Source organism: Oncorhynchus clarkii, chromosome 28 (assembly GCF_045791955.1).
Source record: "Oncorhynchus clarkii lewisi isolate Uvic-CL-2024 chromosome 28, UVic_Ocla_1.0, whole genome shotgun sequence".
In the NCBI taxonomy this organism is placed as follows: domain Eukaryota; kingdom Metazoa; phylum Chordata; class Actinopteri; order Salmoniformes; family Salmonidae; genus Oncorhynchus; species Oncorhynchus clarkii.
Window position 1 is genome coordinate 31,594,876 of NC_092174.1, and position 12,140 is coordinate 31,607,015.

A 12,140-nucleotide genomic window follows, 5' to 3' on the forward strand; every position below is an offset into this window, starting at 1 on the left:
CCTCGCAAAGAAGGGAACCTATTGGTAGATGGGTAACAAAAAAATGCAGACATTGAATATCCCTTTGAGCATGGTGACATTATTAATTACATTTTCGATGGTGTATCGATACACCCAGTCACTATGAAGATACAGGGGTCCTTCCTAACTCAGTTGCCGGAGAGGAAGGAAACCGCTCAGGGATTTCATCATGAGACCGAAGGTGACTTTAAAACAGTTTCAGAGTTTAATGGCTGTGATAGGAGAAAACTGAGGATGGATCAACAACATTGTAGTTATTCCACAACACTAACTGAAATGACAGAGTGAAAAGAAGGAAGCAAATATTCCAAAACATGCATCCTGTTTGCAGTAAGGCACTAAAGTAAAACTACAAAACATGCATCCTGTTTGCAGTAAGGCACTAAAGTAAAACTACAAAAAATGTGGCAAAGAAATTATCTTTATGTTTTGAATACAAAGCGTTATGTTTGGGGCAAATCCAACTGAGTACCACTCTTCATATTTTAAAGCATGTTGGTGTCTGCATCATGTTATGGGTATGTATGCTTGTTATCAGCAAGGACTAGGGAGTTTTCTTTAGGACAAAAATAAACAGAATAGAGATAAGCACAGGAAAAATCCTGGAGGATAACCTGATTCAGTGTGCTTTCCAACAGACACTGGGAAACTAATGTACCTTTCAGCAGGACAATAACCTAAAACACAAGGCCAAAAATACACTGGAGTTGCTTACCAAGATGACACTGAATGTTCCAAAGTGGCCTAGTTACAGTTTTGACAAATCGGCTTGAAAATCTATGGCAAGACTTGAAAATGGCTGTCTAGCACTGATCAACAATCAACTTGACAGACTTTGAAGAATGTTTTAAAGAATAATGTGCAAATATTGTACCATCCAGGTGTGTAAAGCTCTTAGAAATGTACCCAGAAACACTCCGAGCTGTAATCGCTGCCAAAGGTGATTCTAACATGTATTGACTCAGGGGTGTAAATATGAGATATTTCTGTACTTAATTTTCAATACATTTGCAAAAATGTCTAAAAACATGTTTTATTTTTGTCATTGTGGGTTATTGTGTGTAGGTGGTTGAGAAAAACAAACATTTTATCCATTTTGAATTCAGGCAGTAACACAACAAAATGTGGAGTAAGTCAAGAGGTATGACTTCTTTCTAAAGGCACTGTACACTCTACTCTGGGTGCTGTCGCACAGCAGTAGTCAAACCACTTGGGCTGCTGATAAATGGAAAGAAATAACATTATCTGCTTTTGTGGTCTGTCTTTTTTATTTCAAAAATACTAAATAAGCCATCCTAATTAAGTGCATGGCAGAGGCATCAGGAGTCCATTTTAAGCAGCAGTCTGGTGTCTCATTGGACTAAGGGACCACAAACACCACACAGACTGTTGATCTGCCATTCATCTGCCATTCATTCGGCGAGGTGTGTTTTAGGGAACCACTCGATTCTCGATTCTACATGTAGAATTGGTTTGCACCCAGTTACAAATTACAGGCGGCACTCTGTTCAGAGGTGCTAAGTACTCTTGGATGGCAAATGCTACAGGTATGTCCGTGCCCCTCACTGAGAGACTGCAGCTGACCGCCTGTAGACTGCCTGTATTTTCTCTGTGGCCACTATGAGGCAGGGGGCCAGGGGCCATGGACAGGGCTGGAGAAAAACAGGATGCCTGAAGCACCGTAACTTTACATCAGAAAAAAACATTGGAGAGGTGAACGAACGTACGGTGGAAACACTGCTGGAGATTCCACAGTGAAACATGAAGTATATCCAGTTGAGCCAACCAGGGGAGTTTGAGTTTGATATTGTGGAACAAACACTTTTTAGTGAGTATGTGGTGAATTTAAGTTGGAAGCATAGGGGTGGAATGACTGGGAAGGGGGAGGGAATAGAAAATAAATCATCACTCAAGCAATGTTTTGAATTTGAGTCGACCATAGCTGTGCCAAGAGTAAATATGCAAAAACCATTACTCCGTTCCCCCGAGGGGAGGGGGAGAGGAGATGGAGCATCTGTTATTATCTTAGTGATTCTCCCTGCTACCTCTCCTCTTCTGCAGATCCTCCGTTCTCCCTATCGTTTGTTTTTTTCTTTAATCCACTATCGTGTCTGAGCCATGTGGTTCCAACCTGCTCCCCTGTCCCCTCCCTCAGTCATAAACGTGTGTGTGTGTGTGTGTGTGTGTGTGTGTGTGTGTGTGTGTGTGTGTGTGTGTGTGTGTGTGTGTGTGTGTGTGTGTGTGTGTTTGTGTGTGTGTGTGTGTGTGTGTGTGTGTGTGTGTGTGTGTGTGTGTGTGTGTGTGTGTGTGTGTGTTTGTGTGTGTGTGTGTGTGTGTTGGCACTTCACAAAACTGGCCCCCAAAACCAACTGACAGAGGCAAGACACGTGGAATGTCCACCTGGTACACATCCTCCAGATCACCAGATCAAACCAAAGGACATGACCCCCTTTAGGGCTGCTCCCCAGGGCCCAGATCCCAAGCTGGTAGCAGGCCAGGGAGAGGGAAGAGTAGAGAGGGTGTCTAGGCAGAAGTTGAGCGGGAAAAGAGAGGGTGATTAGCCAGAGGGAGAGAGGTGGGAGGAGAGGGGGAGAGGGAGAAAAGAGATGTTGGCTAGCCAGAAGGAAAGGGAAAGGGGGATACCTAGTCAGTTTTACAACGGAATGCCTTCAACTGAAATGTGTCTTCCCCATTTATCCCAACCCCTCTGAATCAGAGAGGTGCGGGGGGCTGCCATAATCAACAGGAGGGGGAGAAGAAGGTGGCTTGCCAGGGGGCCGGGGGAGAAAGTTGGGAGGACAGGAGGGAGGGAGAAAAGAGAGGGTGGCTAGCCAGAAGGAGGGGGAGAAGAAGGTGGATAGCCAGCAGGAGAGCAGTGGAAGGAGAGGGAGGCAGAGAGAGAAGAGAAGTGGGGGGTGGGGATTCCTGCATGTGACGGGAAAGAAAGGGGAGGTGACTAAAACCCTGTCCCAACGTTCTGATATGAATCACGTTGTAATGAAAGCTTTCTGTTACACAAGAGTGGGATGATGTCCGTCAAATATTCCCTAATCATCCCCATCCTTTAGCTAGATTTATGATGCCAGAGTTAAGCAGCCAGATAAAGAAAACTATAGGTTAGGGAGGAAGGATGGACCATCTGTGCTCACCACATTCCTAATCCTAACCACCCTCCAGACATCCTGCCCTGGCAGAGCAGAGTGCCAGATTGCCCTCAGGTGTACAGGTGAACTGATTTTCCCTTAGATTTGGGACCAGGCTAAGCTGGGTTGGCCTGTTGTGGGGGGCAAGGGGTGGACGGCAGCTGGACATCCCAGACCTGTTAAGACTAAGGCAAGCAGACCGGATGTAATGGTGCATTACTGAACCTTAGCCCAGAGCTTACCTGTACTTCACACCTAAAATGCAGGTGCATAGGACGCTACCTAACTGGTGATAAATCAAAGAGATATTGGACATTGTGCCTGGGGAGAGTTTAATCATATGGTGATTTCATTATATAACTATCGGCTATAAAGGAAGTAAACACTGAGTAGCCATCGTTACTTTGATAAAAAGGGGATCAGACAGACAGACACAAAGACACTCAGTATAGACAAATACAACCTATGTTTTGATAAATAACTGCAGACATACAGTATACTGCAGACAAACAACTATTACAGACAGACACAATAAAACATAGACAAAAAAAACCGAACTGTGTTAAATCCACTCTCTATCTCAGAACACATGGTGTCACACCCCCTAGCTACCCCCCCCCCCCCCCCCCCCCCCCCATGCCCCATCTCAGATGTGCAGCCATGATCCTTGTCCCCTCCCACAGTATGCTAGTTGACTGTATAAATATCCCACTTGCAGCGTGTTCTAACTCAGAGAACAACAGACAGTGACAAAAGACCAGGGACAAAGTCAGAAATAAAAGAGACCACGCAAAGAATTCAACAGGATATAAACCTGATCTCAGCTGAAAGGTTCCATCACAGGTCCTCTGATCCATCAGAAAGAAAGAGAACAACTCCTGAAGGACCAAGAGAGTGATCCAGTCTGAGACCCAGGTGATCCATCCACCTGTCCTCCAGAATGTGGCTCCAGGTAGCCTTGGGTCTGTCCTACCTGGTTCTGAGCTCCCAGAGCCAGGACAGAGCCTCCCTGAGACGCTCCAATGACCACACGGGGCGCTGTCAGTACACCTTCACCGTGGACAACCCTGCCGAGGCGAGCTGCTCCGGGACCAGCGGAGGACCAGATATGGAGGTGGTGAAATCTCGTCTCACCCTGCTAGAGGCCCTGGTCAGCAGGCTGCTGGGGGGCAAGGGAGCAGGGGGAGAGGGTCCAGGGGGTGGGGGAGACAAGACCATCCAGGAAGCGTACTCCCAGGCCATGAGAGATAAGAGCCAGCTACAGGGGGACAAGGAGCAGCTGAACAGGCAGGTGCAGGAGCTCCAGAGGAGGGTGGACGAACTGAGTGCGGCGGCTGAGACACTGCGACAGAGACCCTGCCACCAGCACCAAGCCGCTGGAGCAGGACTCCCACTTCACGAGCTCAACCAGAGACCAGCCAGCGGTAAGTCTCTACTGTCTCACATCATCACTTATAACCCACCCCTGAACTGTGTGAAAATGCATTATTATATATACTTTTAGAGAAAAGAGTTCCTAAAGGGTTCCTCAGCTGTCCCCATAGGATCCCTTTTTGGTTCCTGATAGAACCATCTGTAGAAAGCATTCTACATGGAACCAAAAAGTGTTCTTCAAAAGGTTATCATATGGGAACCCTTTAAGTTTCTAGATGGCACCTTTGTTTCTTGGAGTGTATGTGAGTTAGGAACTGTGGATTGTGAGTGTTTGTTTATCTGATCTGGTCAGAAATCAAAGTGTTCTAATGTAAACAGAGTGGAGTACAGGTCAGGTTTCAGTATGCACTGCTTGGTTGGGTTAGCGGAATGGTATTTACACGGATTCTGCTTCTACTACTCTGTCACTTGCGCGTTGCATGTTAGTTTAAGTGTCTGTGATCCTTTGGGGAATGCAATAACTCTGCTAAATAGGGGGATGCGCTGCATGTCAAATGACTGGAGAACATATCAAGATGCCTTCATGTTGTCAGTGTGTCATCTTTGAATGTGTTCAGGATTATTGATGCTGGATATTTTGAGTTATTTATGACTTCAGCCACCAAATAAACCATTGAAAAAAATGTTAATTCTCTCTCTCTCTCTTCCTCTCAGACTCTCTCTATCAGGAGATGAAGGCAGAGGTGACTGAGGTCCCAGCATCACGTCTCATTCAAGACGCTGGGCAGAACCACACAGGTTGTTTTTTGGGATTGTTTTTGTTTTTGGGAACCAAACATTTAGAGTACAGATTATTGTATGGGACCATATACAACAAAATGTTGAGAAAGACATTTTTTATTGAGTAAATATATTTATTGGTTTCTTTTCATTGTGAAAAGAGATATGGAAAATTTAATGAATTGAATGTTATTTGTTGATGTAAAAATCCAAATGTACAGATTTTAAGGTTAGATTTGGGGTGGGGTCAACAGAAATTCTGGCAAAACAATGGGGTCTTGTAGAAAAAGGTTGAAAACCACTGATTTAACTTGTATCTATCTCTCCCTAGTGGCTTCTTAAAGTCACTACACACCAACTATACTGAACAAAAATATAATGCAACATGCAACACTGTCAAAGATTTGACTGTTACAGTTCATATGAGGAAATCAGTCAATTTAAATAAATGTATTAGGCCCTAATCTATGGATTTCACATGACTGGGAATACAGATGTGCATCTGTTGGACACAGGTACAGTATGTTAAACAAAATGGGCCTCACAATGGTTCTCAGGATCTCATCACGGTATTTCTGTGCATTCAAATAGCCATCGATAAAATGCAATTGTGTTCATTGCCCATAGCTTATGCCTGCCCATACCATAACCCCACTGCCACCATGGAAAACTGTTCACAACGTTGACATCAGCAAACCGCTCGCCCACACAACACCATCGAACATACTGCTAAATTCTCAAAAAACTGCACACTCCCTCAAAACTTGAGACATCTGTGGCATTGTATTGTGTGACAAAACTGCACATTTTGGAGTGGCCTTTTATTGTCCCCAGCAAAATGTGCACCTGTGTAATGATCATGCTGTTTAACCAGCTTCTTGATATGCCACACCTGTCAGGTGGATGGATTATTTTAGCAAATGATAAATGCTCACTAACAGGGATGTAAACAAATATGTGCACAAAATTTGAGAGAAATAAGCTTTTTTGTGCGTATGGAACATTTCTGGGATGGTTTATTTCAGCTCATTAAACATGGGACTAACAGTTCACATGTTGTGTTTATATTTTTGTTCAGTGTATTATGTATATGCACGTCACCTCTAAAAACTAAAATAAATGAGAGATGATCATAAAGGTAGTGATCATATTTCACAAAGCACATATTCCAATTTACTTGATTGATTGAATTTAATGTAACTACCCTCTCTCTGTGTCCAGGCTGTGGTGAGCTGGTGTCTGTGGGAGAGCCCGCCCTGCACCGAAAGGCTGACAGCATCACAGGGAAGTACGGGGTGTGGCTGCAGGACCCTGAGCCCATGGCCTCTCCATACGGAAACAAGACGGTGTGGCGCATCGACACAGTGGGCACGGACGTCCGCCAGCTGTTCGCCTATGAGGACATGGAGCAGTTTGCCAAGGGCTTCCCCATGAAGGTTATGGTGCTGCCAGAGCCCATGGAGAGCACAGGGGCCACCCTGTACCGTGGTTCCCTCTACTACCAGCGCCGACGCAGCCGCACCCTGCTCCGCTACGACCTTGCCTACGAGAGCCTGGCGGCACGCCTGGACCTCCCCCACGCTGGCTTCCACGGCCAGCACCCCTACTCCTGGGGCGGCTACACAGACATCGACCTGGCGGTGGACGAGCAGGGCCTGTGGGCCATCTACAGCACCAGCAAGGCCAAGGGAGCCATCGTGGTGTCCCAGCTGGACCCTGAGAGCCTGGAGGTGAAGAGGAGCTGGGAGACCAACATCAGGAAGAACACAGTGGCTAACTCCTTCATGATTTGCGGTCGGCTCTACACGGTGGCCAGCTACACGGCCCCAGACACCACCGTCAACCACGTGTTCGACACGGCCACCGGCCAGGGCAGAGTCATGGCGGTGCCCTTTAAGAACCACTACCGCTACAACAGCATGGTGGACTACAACCATGCCCAGAGGAAGCTCTATGCCTGGGACAACTTCCACATGATCACCTACGACGTCAGCTTGGGGAGACCCAGCAGAAGCAGCCAATAAGAGGAGGCTGGGCAGAGATGATGGACTGGTGTGTCGTGAACTCATACGCTGTTACTAGAAAATTATCAACCAACAACATTACTAACAGCTTTATAATCAGATCACAGCGAGGCCTGTTGCTACTCTCTCTACTACAATGCATTTTTTTTCTACTAATGTAAATAAGTGAATGAATGAATGAATCTTACAATAAAATTAATGGCAGGAGATTCACTAAGGTGGAACTCCATGTAAACAGTCTGAGATATTGCTCTTCCTGTATTATATACGATGTATTTTACTTATTTTAATTTAAAAATGTACTGTACTGTCCATGTTGAGTCTATATTCAAGTTGTATCTTCACTATTGTGTATTATATGGGCTCCAATTACCATTTGTATGTAATTTTATCTCTCAATAAATATTAAAATGATAGAGATCCCTAAAGAGTTGATCAGTCTGCATTTGTTCAGTCCAGTGGCACGCCCCCCTCAGAGAGAGAGAGAGAGACACAGCTGCATGTGAGCTCTCACATTTTTCAACATGTTTTTAGATTTGGAATTAGATCAACTTGGATTTTTTCGGAAGGTACATATGCAGGATGCTACCCTCCACAGCATGGACTTCGCTCCAGATAAAAACTCCAAACCGACAACCTAATTTTGACCAAAATTAACCCTAGAGATTACTGCTTCCAAGGTCTTAATTTTACCAAGCTATACGGAGGGTGCTCTAGCAGACAAACATCAGAGACCTGAGGACACCATCCAACCTGGAACTGAGTGAGTAGTGTTTGATCTGATGCTATTTTGAAAGCCAAGAATAAAATAAAAAAATGAAAAAAATGAAACATAAAGTACATTACAATGATATATTTTACTTTATGGGGACGGAATGCTGAGTTAAGGCTGTCAGGCTTGCAAGGACAGACCAGATACAAATTCAATTAGCACCCAGGTGTGAAGTAAAAGGTGTCGAGGCCTTTGGGCCAAACAAGTGGCATGAGTCTTTGAAGCCTCCTCTGAAGCCCCCTCCTGCTGTTCAAAGACCATCCACTGGCATTTTCTACAAGAAATCTGACTCCAGAAATAGAAGCTTCTCCCAAGTGGGTGTGACACCAACTCCTGTTGTCTGCTGCACTGCTGTTTGGATTCCACCTTGCGATCTGTTTATCGTCTGCCCTGGCCTGTCTCCCCCTGTCTAGTACAGGTACCCCCACCACACTCCCCCATCTCTCCCAAGATTTTGCTCGCCTCCAGCACACACACACTGTTGTGACGAGTGACTCTGAACTTACATTGGCTAGCCCCAAGTCGTTATATATATTATTTTTTTATTGTGCATTTTGCTATTTTGCTATTTTCCTCATGACTCCTGCATACTTTGTTGACTACAGACTTTCTTTAACCAACCGTGGGAAAGACTATGTTTGTTCCCACACTCGGGACTGACTCTCTATTGGTTACACAGACTCTTGGCCTCCCATCCTATTCTAACCACCTATCGCCGGCTTTGTATTCATGCTACCTGATGAAATTGCTGTACAATATGATCTTGTTGTCATCTGATGCACATTCAGATGTCATAATTCAGCATTGCAGAGCTCTCCCTGTCCTCTGCCGTGCCTTGATTGTATTACTGTTGATGATATCTGGAAATGTGCATGTATACCCTGGCCCATCTACTGTTGCTAGCCCCAATTCTGACTGCTTCACTGATTTCTGCTCTCGCAAAAGCATGGGTTTTCTGTACATTAACACGAGAAGCTTATTACCTAAAATGGATCAATTGAAGGTGTGGGTTCACAGCTCGAAACCAGATGTGTTGGTCATTACTGAGACGTGGTTAAGGAAGAGTGTTTTGAATACTGATGTTAACCTTTCTGGTTATAACCTTTTTCGGCAAGACAGATCTTCTAAAGGTGGTGGAGTGGCAATCTTTACCAAGGATCACCTTTAGTGCTCGGTTGTCTCCACCAAGTCTGTCCCCAAACAATTTTATTTGCTGGTTTTAAGCATTAAACTTTCAAATAGCTCTTTGTTGACTGTTGCTGGGTGCTATTGTCCTCCATCAGCACCAGCCTGTACCCTACCTGCCCTAAGCTCTCTCCTGGCAACTTACACTAAATCTGAATTTGTCCTGCTTGGTGACCTAAACTGGGACATGCTTAAACCACCTTACCAAGTCTTAAAGCAATGGGACTCCCTAACTCTTTCTCAGATTATTACCAATCCCACAAGGTATGACTCCAAACACCCAGAAAAGGCTACTCTCCTCGATGTTACCCTCACAAATAATAAGTCTGGTGTTTTCCATAATGACCTTAGTGATCACTGTTGTACAGCCTGTGTTCATAATGGCTGCTCAGTGAAACGAGCTGTCCTGATTTGTCATAAACGCTTGCTAAAAAACTTTAATGAGCAAGCCTTCCTTCATGAACTGGTCTCTGTAAACTGGTATAGAATCAGCTTGATCCCCTCTGTCGAAGACGATTGGACCTTATTTTTGATATTTTAAGTGGTATTGTTAACAAAACAGGCCCCCATAAATAAAATGAGAATTAAAAACAAGTTCAGCCCCTGGTTTGACCGTGATCTTGCAGAGTTACTCCACTTCAAGAATTCCATTTGGCGAAAGGCTTGGCACATGCATACTCAGGCTGACTGGCTATCGTTTAGGCAAATGAGAAATAAGTGCACTCAGGCAATCCGGAAGGCCAAAGTTTGTTACTTTAAGGAGCAGTTCTCTCTCTGGGGGTCTAAGCCCAAGAAGTTCTGGAAAATTGTTAAAGACCTGGAGAAAAAACCCTCCTCCTCACAGCTGCCCATGTCCCTTAATGTTGATGATGTGGTTATTATTGACAAGAAGCACATGGCTGAGGTTTTTAATCCCCACTTCATTTAGTCAGGATTCCTATTTGACTCAGCCATGCCTCCTTGCCCATCCAACATTTCCTAATCTCCCACCCCTTCTAATGTGACTATCCCCGATGCTTCTCCCTCTTTTTCCCCTGCCCCGCTACAAAGTTTCTCCCTGCAGGCGGTCACTGAGTCAGAGGAGACTCAGTGACTTGACCCCAAAAACCCATCTGGGTCAGATGGTTTAGACTCTTTCTTCTTTAAGGTTGCTGCCTCTATCATCGCCAAGCCTATCTCCAACCTTTTCACCTGTCTCTTCTCTCTGGGGAGGTTCCCATTGCTTGGAAGGCAGCCACGGTTTACCCTTTATTTAAAGGGGGAGATCATCAAGCTGATCCTAATTGTTATAGGCCTATTTCTATTTTGCCTTGTTTATCAAAAGTGGCTTTCTTGATGTCTATAGTATTCTTTTGGGTATGCAATCTGGTTTCCGCTCAGGTTATGGATGTGTCACTGCAACCTTAAAGGTCCTCAATGATGTCACCATTGCCCTTCGTTCTAAGCAATATTGTGTTGCTATTTTTATTGACTTGGCCAAAGCTTTTGATACGGTAGACCATTCCATTCTTGTGGGCCGGCTAAGGATTATTGGTGTATCTGAGGGGTCTTTGGGTTGGTTTGCTAACTACTTCTCTCAAAGAGTGCAGTATATAAAGTCAGAACATCTGCTGTCTCAGCCACTGCCTGTCACCAAGGGAGTACCCACACATTTCTCAATCTACATCAACATCACAACGCAGGCAGTAGGAAGCTCTCTCATCCATTTATATGCAGATGCTAGTCTTATACTGGCCCCTCCCCGGATTTTGTGTTAAATGCTCTACAACAAAGCTTTCTTAGTGTCCAACAAGCTTTCTCTGCCCTTAACCTTGTTCTGAACACCTCCAAAACAAAGGTAATGTGGTTTGGTAAGAGGACTGCCTCTCTCCCCACATTACTACCTCCTGAGGGTTTAGAGCTTGAGGTAGTCACCTCATACAAGTACTTGGGAGTATGGCTAGACGGTGCACTGTCCTTCTCTCAACACATATCAAAGCTGCAGGCTAAAGTTAAATCTAGACTTGGTTTCCTCTATCGTAATCGCTCTTCTTTCACCCCAGCTGCCAAACTAACCCTGATTCAGATGACCATCCTACCCATCCTAGATTACGGAGACATAATTCATAGATCGGCAGGTAAGGGTGCTCTCGAGCGGCTAGATGTTCTTTACCATTCGGCCATCAGATTTGCCACCAATGATCCTTATAGGACATATCACTGCACTCTATACTCCTCATCTCTGTATACCCGTCGCAAGACCCACTGGTTGATGCTTATTTATAAAACCCTCTTAGGCCTCACTCCCCCAAATCAAATCAAATCAAATGTATTTATATAGCCCTTCGTACATCAGCTGATATCTCTAAGTGCTGTACAGAAACCCAGCCTAAAACCCCAAACAGCAAGCAATGCAGGTGTAGAAGCACCCCCCTATCTGAGATATCTACTGCATCCCTCATCCTCCACATACAACACCCGTTCTGCCAGTCACATTCTGATAAAGGTCCCCAAAGCACACACATCCCTGGGTCGCTCCTCTTTTCAGTTCGCTGCAGCTAGCGACTGGAATGAGCTGCAACAAACACTCAAACTGGACAGTTTTATCTCAATCTCTTCATTCAAAGACTCAATCATGGACACTCTTACTGACAGTTGTGGCTGCTTTGTGGGATGTATTGTTGTCTCTACCTTCTTGCCCTGTGTGCTGTTGTCTGTGCTCAATGTTTGTTCCATGTTTTGTGCTGCTACCATGTGTTTATACCAGGTTGTTGTTATGTTGTTTTGCTACCATGCTGTGTTGTCATGTGTTGCTGCCTTGCTATGTTGTCTTAGGTCTCTCTTTATGTAGTGTTGTCTCTG

General features: G+C 45.0%; 1 protein-coding gene across 1 annotated transcript; it reads left to right on the forward strand.

Annotated features, from left to right (window-relative positions):
- The first annotated feature begins 3,834 nt into the window (after positions 1–3,834).
- LOC139386628 (myocilin-like) lies at positions 3,835–7,770 on the forward strand. The gene is made up of 3 exons (XM_071132366.1): positions 3,835–4,588; positions 5,253–5,336; positions 6,540–7,770. The coding sequence occupies exons 1-3, from the start codon at positions 4,105–4,107 to the stop codon at positions 7,340–7,342; spliced, it is 1,371 nt and encodes a 456-aa protein (XP_070988467.1). The 5' UTR covers positions 3,835–4,104; the 3' UTR covers positions 7,343–7,770.
- The last annotated feature ends 4,370 nt before the right edge of the window (positions 7,771–12,140 follow it).

Excerpts from the sequence above, each read along its gene's own strand:
- LOC139386628 (XM_071132366.1), top strand. The coding sequence starts at position 4,105 with ATGTGGCTCCAGGTAGCCTTGGGTCTGTCCTACCTGGTTCTGAGCTCC. Across the intron at positions 4,589-5,252 it reads CAACCAGAGACCAGCCAGCG|ACTCTCTCTATCAGGAGATG; the intron begins GTAAGTCTCTAC and ends TCTTCCTCTCAG. Across the intron at positions 5,337-6,539 it reads CGCTGGGCAGAACCACACAG|GCTGTGGTGAGCTGGTGTCT; the intron begins GTTGTTTTTTGG and ends CTCTGTGTCCAG.